This window comes from Chionomys nivalis, chromosome 23, assembly GCF_950005125.1.
Source record: "Chionomys nivalis chromosome 23, mChiNiv1.1, whole genome shotgun sequence".
NCBI classification, from domain to species: domain Eukaryota; kingdom Metazoa; phylum Chordata; class Mammalia; order Rodentia; family Cricetidae; genus Chionomys; species Chionomys nivalis.
In genome coordinates, this window is record NC_080108.1 from 26,262,369 (window position 1) to 26,285,197 (window position 22,829).

Here is a 22,829-nt window from a genome sequence, read left to right on the forward strand (position 1 = left end):
AGAGGTCCTGGTGCAGGCTCAGAGTCAGTGAAGGGGTGAAGAAGGATGCCCCTCCTAAAGTGCCAAGTCCTGCATGGCCCCAGTACCGCTAGAGTCTTAAGTCTGCACCTATGGAGCCACAAATCTCATCCTGTCCCATTCTCTCTCTGAACTTTATGGGAGGCTCCAGCTCTGTTCCCTGCTCCTCAGCTTCTTCTTCCAGAGCCATCAGGCCCAGAAGTTTCCGCAGAAGGCTGAAGGGGGGTCAAGGAACAACAGTCATGTTTTCTAGAAGCCCAACAGAAATCTTTATTTTCACAAGACTCAGAGTACACAGACCAGCACAGTGGCTAAAACTCCCCATGAAACCCTAGTCCCCAGCTGTGAGGACATTAGCTCTGCATGGCAAAGGACAATCTTGCATAATAACAAGATGAGGAAAAACTAAGTAGTAGTAAATAGTACAATATATTTAAAGATGGCAGCTTTCAAAGCACAAAGTGCCAGAGTAAAATGTCGAGAGGGATCCTTAGTCTATGCCCGCTATAATCAGAGAACTCCCCTAAGCCAGGCTTCTCAGCATCTCCCCAGGGGTCTCCGGGATGTGTCCGCCACACAGGGGAGGAGACTAAGGTTTAACAAGATTGTATAGCTGCCCAGGTTGACCGCCTGCCGTGTGGTAGATCCAGGGCCAGTACACAAGTGACTTTGAACTGTTCTCCCAGATGGGAGAGCATCAGCTGAGTCCAGGCCACACCCTGCCCGAGGCTGGAGGCTAACCCCTGAGCTGTGTGTACCACAGGCTCTTCCTGGAGAACAGCAAGCTGGAGCACACGGAGGGTGAGAGCAGCATCCTGGGCCAAGGGGGCAGTGGTACCGTCATCTACCGGGCCAGGTACCAGGGCCAGCCTGTGGCTGTGAAGAGATTCCACATCAAGAAGTTCAAGAATTCTGCAAATGCCCCAGCAGGTAAGGGGGTGGTGGCCAGCACATTTTTCTTCAGGTATGTGACCTCTCTTGTGTCCAAACCCCAGGCCACCTTAGGGAGAACAGAGGCCACGCATGCACCTGGGACAGGGGGTGAGGAGGACTGGGGGGCTGGTATGGCTGGTGCAGTTCTGTTCTGTGCCTGGTCTGGCAAGTTGGGAAGTACAGGCTAGAGAACCAAGCTAAGCGAGGCCTGGATGTTACTACCTACCTAGACAAAGTGTATGTCAGCAAAGACCACTCCTGCTGTTCCCATCTGCTTTGTGCCCACCGAAAGCCAGGCACACGTGGAAAGGGCAGGCTGGTATCAGGCAGAGTCCTCATCTGCAGGACTCCTCCAGCCATCTCCCGAGCAAGCAGAAAAGTGTACAATGAAAAGTGGTTGATTTGTTGTTGTTGTTGTTGTTTGTTTGCTTGCTTGCTTTTTGTGGCTTTTTTTTAACTCTTTGGGGGCCCACCTTCCAATACACAAATAAATACGTGAAGACTCATTCTTAGTTATGAATGCCCGACTTTAGCTTGGCTTGTTTCTAGCCAGCTTTTCTAACTTAAATTATCCATTTCTCTTTAACTACGTTTTGCCTCTGGGCTTTTTACCTTTCTTTATTCTATATATCTTTCTTTCCTTCTTACACCATGGCTGGTTGTGTGGCTACGTAGCTGGTCCCTGGCATCTTCCTCTCCTCCCTTTCTCATCCTCCCTCTTCTCTCTTCTCTTCCTATTTATTCTCTCTGCCTGGCAGCCCCCCGCCTATTTCTCTGTTTTGCCTAGCAATTGGCCGTTCAGCTCTTTATTAGACCATCAGGTGCTTTAGACAGACAAAGTAACACAGCTTCACAGAGTTAAACAAATACAGCATAAAAGAATGCAACACATCTTTGCCTCATTAAACAATCGTTCTACAGCATAAACAAATGTAACACATCTTCCACTAATATTCCACAGCAATGTGAGACAAGAGATGGGGCAAATCCTGCAAATAGTTATTTGGGATGTTCCCTTCCTGCCACCCCCATATTCTACACCCCTCAAAGAAAGCCACCGGGATGCAGCACACTCAGATCTGCATAGTACAGGCAACTCAAGAATGCTTTCCAGTGTGTGGGGGGGGGCATCTGTGCCCCTGCTGATCCATTTCTGTTGCTACCACAGAATACCACATGCTGGGTAACTGCTAAACAAAAGGAACTTCTTTGGCTCAAGGTTCTGGGGTTTGAGAGGAGGAAGAGCTGGATGCTGGAGAATCTCCATGCTATATCAGCCTGGACAGTAAAGAGTGAGAGAATAGGGAGCCAAAGACGGAGAAGGGGGATGGATTTCCTTTTCTAACAAGCCCACTGCTGTGATAACTATAGTCTTGAAATGGCGACATTGTTTTCTACTCATGAACGTTGGGGGTGGGGAGGGGCGGGGAGACACATTCTAGCCATAGCAAGCACCATATAGGGCTCAGCCCAGGGCCCCTCCCTCCAGCCCGCTGAACTGCCCCTTGTTCAGGGCAGGTCATCTTGGGATCACAGAGTCAATGTATGTTCTTTGGTAGAAAATTATAAAGAAACTGGAGAGGAAGAAATCAATTTGCAATCCTTTGAAGGGAATGCTGGTTTCTGCTCTGATCTAAATAGACATGGTTGTCATACTTCAGACTAATAAAAGTTCCCTGAAAATCCTGAACATGAGCAGAATGTTAGAATTCCATGGTATTCCTATACGCAGCAGCGACCATTAGAAAACAGCCTCTGTAGCAGTAATAAAAACCATTTGGAATTTTGGTTAATCACGGTATCCAAATCCTAACCCGGCAGTTTGACTAATGGACTATCAGATGCACATGTGCTGAGTCAAAGTCAAGAACTGACAGAGGAAAAGGGGCCAGCCTCGCAAATGTCATGAGTGAGTCTACTGGGTTGGGGCAAGTTTCTTCCAGGACTTCAAACAGACCTGTCTAGGAAACAGAAGTCACCTGTTGGCTCAGAAAGCCAGCACATAGCAGAGGTGACACTGCTGGTCAGAGAGAAGACAGCACACTCACTAACTGGGGTGGAGATTAAGATCTTATCCACCACATGGGTTAAAGAGTCGATGCGAGAATGGACCCTTACCCTCAGGAGCCAAATGGCCAGCAAACTCAAGGTCTTGCACAGCCAGGGAGTGAACCACTAAGATGTTCATGGTGCTTGACTTTTCACCGCAATGGTCCCCAGCTCTAAAATCTGTGGGGAAGGAATGCAAACCGGAAATAAGGCAGTTGAGACTTGGCTTTACCCTGCCTAGTAGCCTCAGAGACAGATGACCCTCTGTGGACTGGCCACAACCAGGGGTGCTGTCCTGAGCCTCCAGGGTCTCCTGCAGGTCATCATATAAGAGATGCATGAATGGATTTCAAGGGCAGTGACAGAGGTTAGATCATGACTGGTGTTCACTCATCCCCTGCGGCAGACCTTTCTCCTCCACTGGGAATGTCACAGCCCAGTAGCCATGGACAAAAATGTCTCACCAGCTGATGATAACCATGGTGGTCCTGGCTGGTTGACAAGGAATAAGGTAACCCGCAGTGACCCTGAGGTGGGGGGGGGACTAATTACATTCCAGATAGTTCCTGGGCCAGGCTTTGAGCAATATAAGGGGGTGCAAAGAGAAGAAGGTTGCTGGCAAGCCACATTAACTCTTGAGAAAAAAAGGAGGCTTGGTGCTTGCAGCCTTGTTAGCATTTGTGTCTTTATAGAGACAGAGATAGATAGTGCACACTGTAGATGTAAGGGGTGGGAGAGACACAGCAACACACAGATGACCAAGGGACACACATATATGTGAGTGCTGAGGGACAGGACCCTGAGACATAAGTGTGGTTACTCCAAAGAGTCAGCTTTTAAGTATCTTTCTCTGTGTGTGTGTGTGTTGTGTGTGTGTGTGACTTTGTATCTGAAATTCACAACCAGGTTCAAAACTTAAGCAAAGTTTAATAATTAAGATCCAGTTCACCAATTTCTCCCACCTCAAGACTCTTCTTGTCAAGGAAATTGCTGGGTACTTCTTAAGGGTTAGTATCACTGGGTACTGCACTGAGTACTTGCTGAGGGCTAGCATTGAGAGAGAATACTGAGGTAGTTAAACTCAAAGGTCTCACATATTCTGTCCCAGACAAGCGTAATTCTTTTGTTGCTTTGAATACTTCTTTTAAAAGTGCTGCTTAGAGATCGGGGAAAATGTCCCTGGAGTCACTCTGAGGGTTCTGTCAGTTTGCCTGTCCAAGGGAAGGCAGCCAGACCCAGAGTGAGGATATTCCCTTCTGTCATCCTGTCCCTGTCCCCTGCTTTCTATCCTGACTTAGTCTCAGCCCCATCCTGGCCATCAGTATTACAATACCTCATGTGGTGTGTACTTTAAAATGTAACCTTGTCTGACCTTACCCAAGTCCCTGTAAGTATGCCAGGCCCTTGCGTCGTGTGCCCTTAGGAAACAACCTTCCTGACCTAGACCTGGGTCACCTTTGTCTTAGGTCCGGCAGGGAAGCCCATGCTCTGCAGCCGATATTCTGCCTAGTCAGCTGACGGCCTTGCTTTGTCCTGCAGACACCATGTTGAGGCACCTGAGAGCCATGGATGCCATGAAGAACTTCTCAGATTTCCGGCAGGAGGCCAGCATGCTGCATGCCCTGCAGCACCCCTGCATTGTGTCACTCATTGGCATCAGCATCCACCCACTCTGCTTCGCCCTGGAGCTTGCCCCGCTGAGCAGCCTCAACACTGTGCTGTCTGAGAATGCCAAAGGTACAGCCACTCTGAGAACATTCCACAGGGGCCGCTCGCTCCGGAGAGGCCAGCAGAACCCTAGTGCAGGAGGACAGGCCTCTGCATAGCCTTGGATACAGTAGTTTCCTCCCATCTCACATGCCCAACTTGGTTGCAAAAGCAGAACCATGGGTGACTTCAGTGAGCCAGGGTGCGCCCAGTCCCAGAGCAGGTGCCTTGCCAACTCCAAACATGGGGCAGGGCATGTTAGGACAGCCTAAGAGCTCACACTCTGGAGTCAGAGAGAAGCAAATTTCAAGTCCCGTAGGAAGAGACAAACTGCCTCGACTGGCAAGACACAGAGCCTTAGATGAGGCAGCTCCATTGGCCTAAGAGATAGCAGCTGGCACTCAAAGCCCAGCTGCATTGCTAAGTGCCCCCTGTAGCCACAGGTACAGACTGGGCACCAGTTAAACGGAGCCTGGGATCCCTTCTTCCACATCTTATTCCTCAAAGAAAGTTAAAATGAATTCTCCTAAAGGAATGGGTAACTACCCCCAAACTGCTGCCCAAGGTGGGGAGGTGGCTGCCTTCATTAGGAAAGAGCTGCTATTAAACCAGGCACTTCTCAACCTCCGCGAAAATGGGAACGATTTATGGAGTTTCCATGCCTTTAGTTTACCCTTGACCACAGAGCAAGGTGGGCCTGAGAGGAGATGGGGAGCGCTTGAGTCCTTGAATGCAAACACAGGCAACTTCCCATGTGGTTCGCTGTGAAAGGCTCCCTAAGCGAGAATTTCTATCCAAGTGAATAGTACTTCACTCCGAGTCATTCTCTGTCCCTTCTGGCACCTGGCATGAAGGATAGCGACAATGTATCCATAGAGTTTGAAGTACTAGGGGATGTGTCAGTCAGTGTTTCCTCACTGTAACAAAATGCCTGAGATTAACAACGTCAGAGAAATAAAGGTTGGTTTGGGCTCATCGTTTTAGAGATTTCAGTCCATGGTCAGTTGGCCTTGTTCTTGGGGCCTGTGGTCATGTGGCACATTATGATGGGGTCCTGTGACAGAAAAGGCTGCTTATATCATGCCACCTAGAAGGTTAAGGAAAGAGAGAGAGAAAGGTTAGAGTCCCAATGGCTCCTTCAAGGATATGTCCCCAGTGATCTCACGTCCATCTGTGTGACCTGTCTTAGTTAGAGTTTCTATTGCTATGATAAAACACCACGACCAAAAGCGACGTGGGAAGGAAAGGGTTTATTTCAGCTTACAGTTTGTCATCCCTCATCTTGTGGAACTCAAGGCAGGAACCTGGTTGCAGGAACTGATGCAGAGGCCATGGAGGAAGGTTGCTTAGGGGCTTGCTCAGTCTGCTCTCCTATGTAACCCAGGACCACCTGCCCAGGATGAAGGCACCTACAGTGGGCTAACTTCATCCTCCCACAACCATCATCAATCTAGAAAATGCACAGCAGGCTTGCCTGCAGGTCAGTCTAGTGGGGACATTTTCTCAAGTGAGAGTCTCTCTTCCGAAATGTCCCTGTCTTGTGTCAAGTTGACATAAAACTAGCCAGCACAAGGTTCCACCTCTTAAAGGTCTCATTACTTCCCACTAGTGCCTTATAAGGCAACCCTTTAACCCCATCCAACAAGTAGGGGAGAGAGAAGGAGAAAATGAAAGGTTCTAGTGCTACTTTGGTTCAATCTTAAGTTTGATGAATTTGAACATAGGTACTGTTTTTTTTTTCTTTGCAAGATTCTTCCTTTATGCCCCTGGGGCATATGCTCACCCAAAAGATAGCCTACCAGATTGCCTCAGGCCTGGCCTACCTACACAAGAAGAGCATCATCTTTTGTGACCTCAAGTCAGACAACATCCTGGTGTGGTCCCTGAGCGTCAAGGAGCATGTAAACATCAAACTGTCAGACTATGGCATCTCTCGGCAGTCCTTTCACGAGGGTGCCCTGGGAGTGGAGGGCACCCCTGGCTACCAGGCTCCGGAGATCAGGCCTCGCATTGTATATGATGAGAAGGTACCTGCCTGTCCTGCTGCCCTCCCCAAAGCCAGCTGTGGAGAGCAGGGGTCCTGTGAGAAGCCAGAGAGACCAGTGACCTCACTTCCATCTGTGTGACCTGTCTTAGTTAGAGTTTCTATTGCTATGATAAAACACCATGACCAAAAGCGACATGGGAAGGAAAGGGTTTATTTCAGCTTACAGTCTGTCGTCCCTTCCTCTTCTGGCTGACTTCTGGCACCCTGGCTTCACCCAGGCCAGTGTTTTACTCTCTCCTGTGTTCAGTGAGGGAGATTTTGGCTCTGACCAGAAGGTGCTGGAGCATATGGTCTGCCTGCTTGTTAAAAAGCTAACCCGTCCTTAGCTTTAGAAGTTTGTTTGTTTTGTTTCAGTGTGTGTATCTCTGTGTGTGTGTGTGTGTGTGTGTGTGTATGTGTGTGTGTATACTGGTGTCCTTGCCCCTCTCCATCAGCATTAGTGTCTTTCTGTCACTCGCTGAACCTGGAGCTAACTCACTGATTGACTACACTTGTTGGCCAATGAGTTCCTGGGATCCTCCTGGCTCCGCCTCCTCCCAGGGTTGGGATTCCAGACACACACTGCTACACCTGGCTTTTAGTAGGTGTTGGGGATTGGAACACGGGTCTTCATGCTTCCACCAGAAGCACCTTACCTACTAAGCCATCTACCCAGCCATCGATTCACGCTTCTGTAACTTCAATTCACAAATATCACAATATAAACTGTGGACAAAGTCCGGGGTAGAAATGTACCTGCACTTAGAGCCTTACTATCACACTTAATGCACAAAATGAGCAGACCAGCAAGGCGTTCTTGAGAAGCACAAAATAAACATGGTAGAAGTTCCTGGTACCACAAGGTGCTGGTTAACTGCCAACCAGGAGAGAGCGAGTGCTGGGAAAGTGAGTGTGACTTCCCAGGCAGCTGAGCAGCAGCCGTGACTTGGACAGCTGAGTCCAGAAAGCTGTGTATCACACTCAGTAGCTGTGTGTCACACTCAGTATCTGTGTACCACACTCAGTATCTGTGTACCACGCTCAGTATCTGTGTATCACGCTCAGTAGCTGTGTATCATGCTCAGTATCTGTGTACCATGCTCGGTTGCTGTGTATCACGCTCAGTAGCTGTGTATCACGCTCGGTAGCTGTGTATCACGCTCGGTAGCTGTGTATCATGCTCAGTAGCTGTGTATCATGCCGACTGTCCGTTCACCACCCCCTTGACTCTAACTTATTTTCATTATACTTATTTACTCATGTATTTATTTAAAGCGGACTCGTGTATAGAAACCAGACAACTTGCAAGAGCTAGCTCTTGCCTTCCACAGTGTGGGTTCTGGGGATCGAACTCAGTTCCTCAGATTTAGCAGCAAATGCCGTTACCAGCTGAGTCATCATCCCACTTGCTCTGATTTCCTATTAGTGCATTGTTTGTTATCAGACGGGTCTCGGACCTTGAGAATGACCTAAGCGTGCACGGGTTAACTCAGCACCTGTGACTGCTGCCAAAAGTTGGAAAAGGACAAGCCAAAGCAACGGAAATGGGAAACTTCTCTGTAGATGGTGACGCAGACAAGGTGTTCACCTGAGAGGCTGTGAGAACGGCCACACTAAAAACTGCTGACTCTGACCCAGACATTCTCTTGTAAAAGATCTTCCCTGACTTAAGGGGATCTGTGTAACCCTTTCCTTTCTGGGTCTTTCGATGATAAATAAAGTGAAGAAACAAAGGAGTTGCTCTCTAGGAGATGCTCTGCTTCCCTTTGTATGAGTTTCACAGACAGCCCTCTGCTGTCTTGGTTTTGGAACCCTTAACTGGTGTCTGGTAGTTAGCAATTTCTCTCTCTCTCTCTCTCTCTCTCTCTCTCTCTCTCTCTCTCTCTCTCTGTGTGTGTGTGTGTGTGTGTGTGTGTGTGTCTAGAAGTTGGATGGACAAATGAATGGATGGGAGGACACGTAAATAAGGTACGTAAATAAGGAAGGAAGGATGAATGGCTAGGTAGATGGACAGAAAGATAGGTGTGGTACTTGGACTGATCAGGGTAGATAGATGAACTGATGGATATACTGATGAGGGTCTCCCTTTGGGGAAAAGCCTATGCTTCCCTTATCTGATTGTTATCTAATAATTTAATTTTCTTATCTCGTAATTTAATTTCTAATAAGCTAATTTCCTTATCTAATAATTATCTACTCTGTTCCTTCCCCCTCAGCCCAGCTTTTGAAATTTTCTGGGCCCAGGCAGGAGACCTAACTTGGCTTGCCTTTCTGCCCAGGTAGATATGTTCTCCTATGGAATGGTTCTATATGAGTTACTGTCAGGACAGCGTCCTGCCCTGGGTCACCACCAACTTCAGATTGCCAAGAAGCTGTCCAAAGGCATCCGCCCAGTTCTGGGGCAGCCTGAGGAAGTGCAGTTCCATCGACTCCAGGCGCTCATGATGGAATGCTGGGACACCAAGCCAGAGAAGGTACACAGAAGAGTGGAACCTGGGCCCCTCGTCCCTGGTGGCAGGGGCTGTGTGTGCCTGCTCGCCCACCCTCCCTGAGGACTGCTGGGAAATCTTCTCTGTCTCTTCTAGACAGAACTTTAGTTCTGCTAATGTACCTCCCGGTCTTGGTGTGTGTGCACAGGCGTGTGCCTGCATGTCTGTCTGAGGAAAAGTTACCTTTTTCTCCCTAGCTTGTGTACTTGGTATTTCAAATTTTGGAGTTTTTCAGATTTTCAGAATATTTACATGTTAGTTGACCATCCCCAATCCAAAAATCCATTCTAAAACGCTCTGAAATCTGGAACTTTCTGAGGATCACTCGATTTGTATTATCAGACCCATTGTGGCAATGTATTCTCCATGCAAGAACAGGGGAAGGTACACATCTCTTTGGAAGCTTTGCTTGTGAGACACGGGGACCCTGCTACATTATTAAAGATGGCGTCTTGTTTGTCAGAAGGGGCCCCATTCTCAAGCTTAGCACCTGTCCATCAAATTGAATACAATCTGAGGCAAAAGTTGATGTGTCTGGGATTAAGATGAGACACAACAGGCCTTTGACTCCAGACCAACTGAGTCTATTACTGTGGCCATGATGACCCAGAGACTATTCAGGGCCTTTATTTTTGGAGGGGGAGGGGTTTCTGAAGCCTTTTCAGTCTTGTGCTAGGCCAACCCTGAGTGGGAAGATTCTCACATCCCCCTGGCTGGTGCCAGGGGAAATGCATGGGGAAACTGCACAGCGGTGCTCACTAGGGACCTCTCTCCTGCAGCGCCCACTGGCCCTGTCTGTCGTGAGCCAGATGAAGGACCCGACCTTCGCCACCTTCATGTACATGCTGCCCTGTGGGAAGCAGTCAGCCTTCTTTTCATCCCAAGGCCAGGAGTACACTGTGGTGTTCTGGGATGGGAAGGAGGAGTCCAGGTAATAATGTCTGCAGTCTGCCCTTCCCGGCTTATGTCTTGGGTGGCCCTGGGAACAGAAAAGCAGTGATGCCAATGGTGCACATTGTGCAGACAGTGGAGTCCGAGGCCTGGTTGGAGCACAATCAAGAGAGAAGGAGGGCAGAAACAAAATTCACACGGGCACAGTTTTGAAGCTAAGGGAAGTAGAGAAAGGGTGGGCTTGAGTGTGTCAGGAACCCAGTTCCAGGGAGAGTGTTGCTTCAAGATGAAGTTATCCACACTCTGAGCAGGAAAGACATTAGATGGTACTGAAGGTGAACGAGTATAACATCCAGTGCTGTGGAATGAGAGAGCAAGGGACCAGGGCCAAAGGGAGGCAGGGGACCAGAGCCCAAGGGTCACCCTGTGATAAGTGGCCACAGGCGGTCCCTTCCAACTGTAGCTCTTTTTCACAGTGAAGTGGCAGGAAGGAAGTGAGAATGGGGGAATGAGATGTTCCAGAGAAAGGAGAGAGTCCATAGTGGCCACCATGGTCTGTGGAGCCAGGGTGTTTGCAGGGCAGTATTAAGACCACTGCTGTTAAGGAACCACCAGCCTGGCTATAGGTAATGCTCCCGGGGATCTGCTCACCCCAGTCCCCAGGCTGCAGAAGGTGGCTTACAAACCTGACCGTCTCTCCAGGAAGGAGAGAAGAAATAGGACTTGATGGACCTTCAAGGGAGCATTTATAGAGAAGGCCCATGAGGCCTGAGACCATAATGGGAAGCACACAGAATGACCCTAAGAAGCAAGAAAGTCCCCAGCTAGATACCACCCAAGGTAGAGTGAGTTAAAGAACTGGTGAAGGGTCTGGAGGCAGCTGACGGGCAGCATTGCTGGATCAGAGAGCGAGGTGTCTGAGGTAGAGTGGAGGGAAATCCCACTGGGAGAGGAAAAGAATTCCTGAGACAAGAGGCAAGTGCTTCAGAAGGAGAGTGTAGTAAGGGCTGGAATCTCCATGGGATTGGGGTCTTGTGTGATGGCCTGCAGGGTTGGCCAGCGCATGCTACCCTCCTTCTGGCGTGAGAGCTTCGTGGGCTAGAATAGTAGATCATCTTCACATGGTCCCAGTAGAAAGCACTTGCAGGTGTTGCAGTCTGAGGAAACTCAGACAACCTGAGACTCAGGTAGGGTGGAATCAATGGAATGGACTTTCTCATTTCCCTGAGGTCCGTCTGGTTGAAGTCTGCATGAATCTTATGCTCTTAGACTGGCAGCAGGGAGTCATGGACAGAGGGGGAAAATAAACTCCTATTTCCAGTTCTGTCCATTGGAGAGGACTAGAAACCAAAACCAAAGAAGTGTCATAAGTACCCCCAGGATCTAGACATTGTCTCTAAGAACCAAGGGGAAGCAGCATTCACCCAATGGCTGATTGACACTGGAGAAGCAAGGAAGCTGGTAGAGGCATCTAGGAGTATATTACTGGGACTCCAGAGCCAGCCTGGCCTGTGGGTGCTGGGACACACCCTCCTTCACCTCAGTGTCCTGAGGGTGTTTGCGCTGCCTTTCCTCTCAGACACAAGCAGGAGTGTCTACCTGAGAACCAAATCTTTAAAACACAAGCCTGTGACGGACCCTTTATACTTACATGATTACACCGCCTCTAAGAGCACTGCCCCAGCCTGGGGAAGGAGGTGGCCACTGTCTATCTGGAACTGACCACACGTTGTCGCCAACCACAGGAACTACACAGTGGTCAACACAGAGAAGGGGCTGCTGGAAGTGCAGAGGATGGCCTGCGCTGGGATGAAGCTGAGCTGCCAGCTCAAGGTCCAGAGCTCAGTGTGGATAGCCACCGAGGTAATCACCAGCCTGCAGGGCCGGTGTCAGAGTAGGCTTTGGAAGGGGACACTTCCCAGGGGGGACCATATTTGTAAAAATGCAAAGTTTTTAGGTCAACCTGGCTATCAGGTAACCCCAGCTTGCCCCCTGAGAAATACCTAGCCTAATGTCGTCAGGCCTGTGAGGTGGGTCACCAGGAGAAGTGCTACTGTCCTGCTCGCCACCAGTCGATAGCTAGGATTCAGGGTGGTGAGGACAGGTGGGTACTCAGCAGGAGAAACTGGGTGTGTTGGTGGCGGACCATGTCTCCTCATCATACTATGAGTGCAGCAGAACAAAACACATCCCTGAAGACCTGTAGCCCCATACCAATCAGAAGACCCAAGTAGCTGTCTTGTGAGGAAGCCAAAGACTGCCCCAAATCACATGCTCTGGGGTTATGATCATTGCAGTCCATCCACATGGACTTTGGAAGTATGAACATTTGAACGTATGGCTAAACATGTAAGAGCCTCCAAAAATAGCCATGCTACTGAGATCTCAAGAATAAAGAATTTATTCTGAGAGAATAGACAAAGAGATCTTTAAGAATGCCTATCTCAATGTAATTCTTAGTAGCGGCAGCAAATTCACTAAATATCTTAAAGGGTAATGGGTTGAGGAGTTGACCCCATATTGATTGTACGGCACGGTGTTGCTGTATTGTGACCCCACTTTGATAATGGCATGCTCGTGCACACCACAGGCATGCGTCTGAGATGCTATAACCCCCATTACTAAAGACTATCTGTGAGTCCATTTCCTGCCAGGCTATTCTGTGTTTTTCAGAGTTTCTACAAAAGGCAGAAATTGTTGGGCAGTGGTGGCGCATGCCTTTAATCCCAGCACTCAGTAGGCAGAGGCAGGGGGATCTCTGTGAGTCTGAGGTCAACCTGGTCTACAGAGTGAGTTCTAGGATAGCCAGGGGTGCATGAAGAGACCCTGTCTCAGACAAACAAACAAAAACCAGAAATGAATAACCAAACAAAATGTTGTCTTTCTAAGGTGCAGAGGGGTTCCCCAGGCTGAAAGCATCCTGATAGGACATGCCAGTCACTTTCTTCTCTGGCTCTTACAGTGGGCTCTTCTCCTTTTGCAGGACCAGAAAATCTATATCTACAGTCTTAAAGGCATGTGCCCGTTAAGCATGCCCCAGCAGGCCCTGGACACCCCGGCTGTTGTCACTTGCTTCTTGGCAGTGCCTGTTATTAAAAAGGTAAGGTGGGGAAGAGAGAGATGTTCAGATCGGTCACTCTGGGCGGGAGGCTCTCCTTGCTGGGGACAATGGATTGAGCTGGGCACAGAGGAGCCACACCTTCCTGGGTGCACCTTGCCCAGGTCACAGTCAGCTTTTGAGACACAGGTGACCATCTTTAACTATGGCGTGCCTTCTGTCCATGAACAAATGCCAGCCCTGACTCAGATGGGGTTCACATTGGTGTGAATGATGAAGCAAGCGAATAAATGCTTCTCTGGACAGAGGTACCAGTAGCCTCTCCCCAGCCTGCCTTGACCACTGCCTTTCCTGATTACTGGGGCAGCTAGTTCCCTTCTGTTTGTGATTACTGCCTCTCAAAGACTCAGCACTGCCAAGCACTGCCCAGCACTGCCCAACACTGCCCGGCACTGCCCAACATGCCCAGCACTGCCCAACACTGCCTGGCACTACCCAACACTGCCCGGCACTGCCCAGAACTGCTCAGAACTGCCCAGAACTGCCCAGCACTGCCCAACACTGCCCGGCACTACCCAGCACTGCCCAACACTGCCTGGCACTGCCCAGAACTGCTCAGAACTGCCCAGCATTGCCCAACACTGCCCAGCCTACCCAGCATTGCCCAGTATTGCCTAGCACACCCACTTTCTCACCCTCCTAACTGCCCCAACCAGTGTACTCCCCATCCCTAGGCTAAGCCAACTCCATCATATCTAGGCATCGAATCCAGCCTCACTAGGGCTGGCCAAGTCATCACCATACTGGCCCGGGCCTTCTCCATCCAACAGCAGCTGCAGGGGCTTCACCTTCCCTTCCCAACCTTATCCAGGAGCAGCCCTCCTGGTGAGCTGTGGGAACCTAGACCCATGTGCCCTCCTCTGAGAAGTTGTGTGGTACTCCCAGGTTCTGCTGCCCTCCCTGGATTCAGAAAGGCTATGAGGGGCCTGTGGATGCAGTGGGTGCTCCCCCGGCCCTCCCCCCCAGTGCATAAGGATCACTTCCTTACACCTCTGTTTAAAATGCGCTGACTATCAGTATGCGATTCCCATTTGGTCTATATGCAATGGAGGTGATCACTGTAATAGATCTCTGACCCTGTGGATCCCAGAGTCTTAGGCTGGGCACTTGGCAACTGTTCCTGTGACTTCTTGATAGTTCCCAAACCTGCGGCCTCTTCTCTCCATGCTGCTCCAGTTTCACTTCTTTAGAAAAGAGAAAGGAGAGATGCAGAATAGATATGAGCTGAACCTTAGAGTTATTTATGGCCATTGCCCCAGGGGCAGGCCTGGCAGCTGGGATCTCCCCGCACCAGAGCAGAGAAGAACTGGACACAAAGCATTATTGAAGGACCCTGACGGCCGGAGACCCAGGCAGGGTGCACGTACTGCCTGAGAAGAGAGAATAAAGCCGGCTCTGTGTGAGCCGCCTGCACAGGGTGCCTGGCCCCGCAGAGGCCACACAGGGCAGACCCACGTGCTCTTACACAAGCACGCTCACATCCCGATGGACGTGGTGTTCCCCACGCTGGCGAGCAGAGCCAGGGTCCAGTAAGACTTATGACCTGTTTGCTCTGGCTGCCTTGCTGACCTAAATCCTGAAGATGGATTCTGAGAAACTTTCTTAGGGCTCCCTACTCTGTGGATGCTGAGTGAGAGGCCACTCACTCCACTACTCTGAACAGCCAGCCCCCTACACACACACACACACACACACACACACACACACACATGACTCTCAACAAAGAGACTTTCTGCCATTCTCCCTCGTCAGAACAAGGCTGGGATCTGTCCTGAACTCTGACTTGGATCGATGGCCCCTTTACCTGCCCCACTGCACTCTGTCTGCTCAGGGAAATGCCCTAGGAAGCCTGCGTTTGGCTTTGTACCTGCAACTTTGACCTCTGCCTAGTGACCTCTGGTGGGTGGCTACAGAGGAACCCATGCTTCATGCAAGTCCAAGTCCCCACTAATGTCAGCATAGGATTTTCAGTGTGTGTGCTGGTGCATGAAGCCAAGACTCTTTGTCGGTAGGAGAGGTGAGGTAGGAAGCTGTTTCTTCTAGAAACGCGTGTTGTCTACTTAACGGGAACAGTGGAGTCCAGGGTTGCAGAGATGAATGAGACTTAACCCTTCCTAGACCAGTCCAGGGCCAAGGTGGCGGCGGTGGGCACAGAGATCTGGCCCCTGCTTATCTGTAGCACTATACCTACGGTGGGCAATGAACAGAGTTCCCCATGCCCGCAACAGCTGCCCTGTTAAGTTGTTTGCGATAGGGAAGACATTCTGTCTGCCTTTCAGGGAGGCCTTCATGGCGTCCAGGAAAAGCAGCTGCCTGCTGCTCATGCAGCAAGGGACCAGTCCCAGGTGGCAGCACCCTTGCTGGATGCCCTCAGCACTGTGGACACTGTTCCTCCCTGGCATATCCCTTGCCTTGCAGCACCAAAGATGGACTCAGCTCTGCTGGGGCAAGGCTACATCTTTTCTGAACACAGGCCTGAGACTCCTGAGCACGTTAGGACTTCAAAAGCTTTACTCCTTTGGGACATTAAGGGACACCATGTGCCCACTTGAGGCATATATGGAGACGAGTCTAGAGCCTGTGGCTTCTCTCCCAGAACGTGTGACGTGAAAGAGCTTCATGTGTCTCTATCCCTTCCCCCACAGAACTCCTTTCTGGTGCTGGCCGGCCTGGCTGATGGACTGGTGGCCGTGTTTCCTGTGGTCCGGGGCACCCCAAAAGAAAGCTGTTCCTACTTGTGTTCACACACAGCCAACAGGTCCAAGTTCTGTATCCCGGACGAAGACGCACGGCAGAATCCCTACCCAGTGAGAGCGATGGAGGTGGTCAACAGTGGGTCTGAGGTCTGGTACAGCAATGGGCCTGGCCTGCTCGTCATCGACTGCACAGTCCTGGACATCAGCCGGCGGCTAGAGCCCTATGCAGCCCCTTCCTCGGTCGCATCTCTTGTGTGCAGCTCGGACTGCAGCGGGGAGGAGGTGGTCTGGTGCCTAGATGACAAGGCCAATTCCTTAGTGATGTACCATTCGGCCACCTACCAGTTATGTGCCCGGTACTTCTGCGGGGACCCCAGTCCTCTCAGGGACACATTTCCTGTGCAACCCTCTGTCCCAGAAGCCCCAGGCAGTCACATAATCGCCTCGAAGGAGCCTGAGGAAGAGTGTATTGCAGATATGAGCATCATGTACAGCGAGGAGCTGGGCATGCAGATCCTGAGCCACCAGGACTCCCTCACCGATTACTGCTCCATGTCCTCCTACTCCTCATCCCCACCCCACCGAGACCCCAGGTCCCCTTGTAGTCTGCCCAGCTCCCTGACCAGCTATTCCAGTGTGCCTTTCTCTGCTGATTATGAAGACCCAAACAGGCCCACTGTCACCTCTGACAGATCTGAGCCTGACCTGGCTCCCATGGATGGGGAGACGTTCAGCCAACACCTGCAGGCTGTGAAGGTCCTGGCTGTCAAAGACCTCATTTGGGTCCCCAGGTAAGTTTTTTTGATGTGCGGGTGCCATTCCTGAGTTGGCCAGGGTTCTTGCTTTGGGGCTTGTGGTGAGTGGAACCCATGATTTCTTAAAAGATTCCCAAATCCGTCTGGGCAGTTAATCCAAGAAGGCTTTGTCATTTGCCATTCACTTTTAGAACTGGGAGTAATCTCCCAGAAAAACCAAGAATGTCCACGCAGAAGCTCATTTGTCCGTCAGAAAACCCTAGGTGCCACAAAACAAGAAGCATGCACGGCTTTCCTATAGCAGGTCCTTTCCTGTGCCATGCTGCCCCCACTCTCACGCACTCACTCCCTTCACAAACCTCCAGGCTCCGCACCTACCCGCACACTGGTCCTAGACCCACTGGAGTTCAGCTTCCTGAACAAACTTGTCCCCTTCTTGGCTTTGGTTTCTTAGGCATGGCGGCGATATCATTGTTATTGGCCTGGAGAAGAATTCAGGTGCCCAGCGGGGCAGAGTCCTCGCTGTCTTAAAAGCACGAGAGCTGACTTCACATGGGTAAGACTCTGAGAAGCACTCTGTAGGAACCAGGAGAGGGGCGTGGGGAACCCCAGAGCTCGCTAACATGTCCACTAGATAGCACAGCTGTCCTGCTGCCCCTGTTTTCTCACAGAGAAGCATGTGGATTCACCATTGTAGCCAGGAGGCAAACGGAAGCCATGCGGTGTCCCCTGGGCAGCTCCTGGGGCTCAGCATGGCAGCTGAGTAGAGCATCAGCCACTCGCCCAAGGGTATCTATTTCCGAGGCGTCAGGGTACTGCGGATCAAGTACCTTGCCAAAAGTGTGTCTCCGGGGCCAGAGTCCCCTGTATTTGAAATGATGGTCCCTCCAAATGACTCGCTGTCCTTCCTGCCAAACAGGAAAGCCCTTCAGGGGACCCAGCAGCCCATGAAGCAGCAGACAGGGCCAGGAGACACCCACTCTGCTAGCCTGAGAGTGTCTCCGTACTAACACCAGGAGACATACCAGTCCCTGCCATGGGGACATTTGGGTTAGATGCCAGTTCAGGGCACAGTCTTCAAGGCCAGGGGCATGGAAGCCTGGTGTTAGCCAGAGTTCCTGTTTATCCTTCACCCTGAAGATCCCCACAAAAAGTCCTGAATTCAAACGTGCGTGCACTGTGGCATATTTCACATCACAAGGAGACCTGCTAGCAACACAGGCTGTCACTCATCCCGGGGAAGGGTCTTTATTCATCTTTAATATCATCGCGTAGAACCATCCTGCCCAAAGCAGAGCAAGCCATCAGTCACTTGTGGTATTTCCAGTCCCTTGCCTGCAGGCACTGAGATTTCTCAGTGAGTCCTGGGGCAGTGTATCTAATCTATGAGCAGTTCTGGAAACCAGACCAGTCTTTGCTCCCAATCCCTGACTGACCCTGTCAAAGGAAGCTTCGTGCCAAAGTGGTTCTCAGCTCCCAAGTTGGGCTTCTGGGAACCCATAGGTCTTCAGAGCCCAGGTCAGGTGACCTTGGCATGCTACTCTGAGAGTACCTGGTAGCTTTTTCTAGTCATCCCTTTCCCCGGCAACAGAGGCAGGTTTTATCAAGAGTCAGGCACATTTGCTAGAAGGAGAATGACCTGAGTTGGCCAGCTGAAAAAGCAAGGAAGGATCCGAGATTCTAGACATCTTGATGAAAGGGAACCTCCATGTGCAGTGGGGCTCAATCACTGGGCATAGGGGGAGGAGGTACAGCTCTACCCAGAGATGGGCTGCCAGCCCCATGGAGACACCAGAGCAAGCAGGTTACAGGGAGCCATCCATTGTGGTCTGAGAGGAAGCACGTTGTGCATCCACAGACCATAATAAAACAGTCCACAATCTCAAAACAACGGAAGCAGGGATGACTTTGAGGTAGCAGGTTTTCTGTCCAAGCTACGTATTTGAATTTCCTAAGTATCTGGGGACAAAATGACGGGGGGGAGGGGGATATTGCAACAAGGACACTAGCAAGTGTAATTGCACACGTGGGCCTCTCTGACTTTTTCATTGTGGGGTACAGGTGCGTGTCACAGTGTGCATGCAGAGGTCAGAGGACAACTTTGTGGGGCTTGGTTCCCGCCCGTTTTAGATGGGTTCCAGGGATTGAAATCAAGTCATCAAACTTGCTTCAGAGGGAGGCCAGCCCTTTACCCAGTGAGCCATCTCTCTGACCTTTGTAGGCCATTCTTAAACACTAGTAGTTGGTGGTTTATTCTAGACACTACAATTCCGAGGAGAGGCCTGGGTGACTCCTGCTATGTTTGTCTTAGTCAGTGGCCTTCCAGAGGGTTATTCTCTTACAGCCAATGCTTATAATGTGAATTGATACCCTTGGCCTTTTGTGGGACATCATAAAACCTCGGCCCACAGTGTTAGGAATTTTCCTAACGCTGATGCAAAAATCCAATCAAGCCAAATCACAACTAGCCAAATTAAAAAATATCCAGGTTTAATGGGATTTCTCGAGTGGTCCCGAGGAGGAACCGGAACACTGCGAACACGACCACGTGGGGGAGAGGAAAGAGACCACGAGGAAACTTTCTGGGGGAGCAGTTAAAATAGACTGAGGGAGTGGTCAAGATTTGACCTTCTTCCAGGGAGGGGTCAAGGTTTGGTGGGCACAGGAACGGGGCCTCCAAAGATGGAGACCAGAGATCCGGACTTACACATAGGTCAGGCCACGAGGAAGAACTGGGACCTTTACGTACATTCCAGAGCCGGACTGAGCTGTTTATGACACCCTCTTAGTAACTCCACCCCTTTCAAAAACACATGAAGAGAGAGAGCCCTCCCTGACCTAGTGAGGACTCCCGTGGACGCACTCAGACCCTGTCTCTCTGCAGGGTCCTGGTGGATGCGGCGGTGGTGGCAAAGGACACGGTAGTGTGCGGCTTTGCGAACGAAAACACGGAGTGGTGCCTGGCTGTCTGGAGGGGCTGGGGCGCCAGGGAGTTCGACATCTTCTACCAGTCCTATGAGGAGCTGGGCCGGCTGGAGGCGTGTACACGCAAGAGAAGGTAATGCCTGTGGAAGGGCCTCCGCGTGGAGCCAGCAGGTCCGAGCCGCTGCCTGACCCCTCAGCTACAGCCCTCCAAGGGCACGGAAGACAAACGGGTTCTTTGCTAACCCTGTGCTAAGAAGGGCTGAGAAGCTGGTAGCTACTGGGGGTTTGGGAGTTCTCAGGTTCTATGGGGAGAGTTACCAGCCCAAGGGTCTGGTGGAGAGAGGCCTTCTCTTGCCTCTTCCATGGGCTTCCAGGAGCTGAGGAGAGCGACCCCATCCCAGGCCTTCCTGGCATAATGAAAAGGCCTGTCCATTTTTATCGCCGGGCCTCAGATGGAATTACACTAAAGACTCTTGGTTGAGGAGCAGTTCAGGGCAAGGTTGGAGGAGGGCTGTGACCCTGGCCCTCCTTCCCCAAAGACCCCAGGCTCTCAGCCTGTTTCACAAGGCTCTGAGTCCCTGGAGCATGGGGCCCAGCCTAGTCAAGCTGAGATCGAATCTCCTGCTTGGCAGGGGCTCTGTGTGGGAAACCCCAGAAGGACTCTGGGCAGGCAGCATTGCCCAATAGTGGGGATGAATGGGTTCCTTCAAGAGTCACAGCCGGAAAGCCCAGTGAAAGGGCTCCCGCTCCTCACCCCCCTTTACATTCTTCTCCCCCGACAAAAGAAGGAGAAACCCAATCAGCAGGCCTGGAGAAAGGGCCTGTGTTTATAGCTTGGTAAAATAAACTTGGACGCCGCTGGAGCACGGGCCGTGTTTGTTTGCACATCATAATCTTGTTTATCACTTTAACAAATTAAGTAATATCTCAGCGGTTAGGCCTGGTTGTGAAACCCCATCGTATGGGACTCATACTGAATTATGTATTTGCCAAACATTTACTGCCGGCACGGACAGCAGAAGATGAAAAGTGAAATTGTTAGCAGGGTGTACGGACGCAACTGGGAACATTTTATAAATTCTGTGCACACGTGTGTACACACTCCCACAGCTTTGCCAAGCGGTGCTCTTGGAGGCTGTTTAACCTAGAACTCAAATGTGAGGTTGTACTTGGCTAATGTTATTGAACCTTTTCTAGAATTAAATTATAAAAAACAAACTTCAGATTCGCTGGGGTGTGGCTCCTGTTATCTAAAAATAAACAGACCTAGAATGAAAAAGCAGCCTCTGTCTCTTGAATGCAAGATGGACTCTGCCCTTCCCAGGTCTCCTTCCTGCCCAGGGTAGACCTGGGCCACCCTTCTCAGCCACTGCTGGGTGTTCCCAGCTGCCCTGTAGCTCTCCATGGGCAGATGCCCCTCGGTCAGCCCCAGCCCTGTAGAAGCCAGTTTCCCACTTCCTTTTGCGAGTCAGGTCCTAAATCCTTGAAGATCAAGGCTCTGAGCCTGCTCATACCTCATCGCCGCTTCCCACGCTGATCCCTAAGGTGAGCTATGGGGGTCACCAATTCTCTCCCAGTGTCCCCAAACTGCCTGCTTAGATCTCCAGACACAAACCTGGTCCTGTCTGCAAGGCGCCTGCTTGCTGTGTCACTTACTGAGGCAGCTGTGTAGATAGCCAGGCTCCTCTACTTGACAGACTCGGCCCACCTTTACATCTTTGCCTGCCTGGATGCAGTACTAACTGAGCCTCACAGTCATGGGGGAGCTGGAGGCCGGAGTTTCACGTTACCACCAGGAACATGGGAGAAACGGCTCATGAACTTGGCTAAAGAAGAGTTAGAAACCTAGAAAGAAAGTGATCCACACCAAAGGTAAACAACAGCTGGAAGAAAATAAATAAATAAAAATTAAAAATTCACAGGGCTGATGAGATGACTTCTCAGGTCAGGAAGCACGCTGTCAAGACTGAAAACCTAAGTTCAGTCCTCTGGATCCACATGGTAGAAAGAGAACCAACTCCAACAAGTCATCCTCTGACCTATACACACTCGTACACACACACACAAAAAAAATTAATAAATTTGATTTTTAAAAATGTATTTATAACCCAACTGAAAGATGAGCAGTTCCCTTATCTTCTTTGCAAAATTCGTATCCATCAATAAAAGAAAACACAAAGCCGGGCGGTGGTGGTGCACGCCTTTAATCCCAGCACTTGGGAGGCAGAGGCAGGCGGATCTCTGTGAGTTCGAAACCAGCCTGGTCTACAAGAGGTAGTTCCAGGACAGGCTCCAAAACCACAGAGAAACCCTGTCTCGAAAAACCAAAAAAATAAAAATAAATAAAAAAATATAAAACACAATTGGAAAGCAGATGAATGCCGTGCACAGGCCAGTGGCATAAGGAAACCCAGCCCCTCAACACAATAAGATGGCTTTTGTCACCCTCAAAGGACCAGCCGTGATTCTTGAACTCTTGCTAGGTATTAGGCAGAGTCACCAGGACACAGTGGCAGTCACCCAAACAAGGTACTCTGCTGCTGGGGCCTCTGCTCAAGAGGGCAGGGGTGACAGTGAACACATAAACAAAGAGCTAGAGAGGAAAATTCAGGAACCCAGCTGTAAGTGTTGCAGCCTGGAGGAAATGGTATCCTGACTCTCAGAAGCCAGGTGATACCTGTAAGAAGTATCAAAGCCGTAGGCATCACCTGATTCCCAACAGCCAGGATACATTTCCCTTCTGAGCTGTAGGCATTGCCTGATTCCCAACAGCCAGGGTATAGTTCCTTTCCGAGTTGCAGGTATCGCCTGGCTTCCAACGGCCAGGAAAACTTTCCCCTCTGAGTTGTAACTTGTGTGAGATCTAGTTCCCACCTAGGAGAGCTTAATGCACCAAGGCCCTGTGGAGAAGGAGCCGGTCACAGCTGGCATGGCTGGAGTACCAGGCGTGCCCAGTCTGCCTCCACCCCCACCGCACAGACCCAGCACACGATTACAGTTGTCCAGTGCAGCTCCTGGGTGCAGGAAACAAAAACATTGCCTACGAAACAGAAGGCACTTGGGGAAAGTCTAGCGCAGTTTTGTGCGTGCTGTGACCTAGGAGCATCCCTTAGGCACGGGATACTGCGGTGTATGTGGATCTGCACAGAAGCATGCTCACCACAGATCGCCCCTGGTGCCCCAGCAGGAATCAGCCCGGGCCTCTCTCTAGAAGAGAGTCGC

General features: G+C 50.6%; 1 protein-coding gene across 1 annotated transcript in view; it reads left to right on the top strand.

Annotated features, from left to right (window-relative positions):
- Lrrk1 (leucine rich repeat kinase 1) overlaps positions 1-20,868 on the top strand; it is a 138,700-nt gene extending 117,832 nt beyond the window's left edge. Inside the window, exons 25-34 of the mRNA XM_057756435.1 lie at positions 782-948; positions 4,540-4,737; positions 6,457-6,734; positions 9,013-9,207; positions 10,002-10,153; positions 11,859-11,976; positions 13,097-13,213; positions 15,877-16,718; positions 17,137-17,238; positions 19,567-20,868. Of these exons, the coding sequence (XP_057612418.1) occupies positions 782-948; positions 4,540-4,737; positions 6,457-6,734; positions 9,013-9,207; positions 10,002-10,153; positions 11,859-11,976; positions 13,097-13,213; positions 15,877-16,718; positions 17,137-17,238; positions 19,567-19,744 (2,347 nt within the window). The 3' untranslated portion in view covers positions 19,745-20,868. The remainder of the gene's footprint in view (positions 1-781; positions 949-4,539; positions 4,738-6,456; positions 6,735-9,012; positions 9,208-10,001; positions 10,154-11,858; positions 11,977-13,096; positions 13,214-15,876; positions 16,719-17,136; positions 17,239-19,566) is intronic.
- Positions 20,869-22,829: the final 1,961 nt, after the last annotated feature.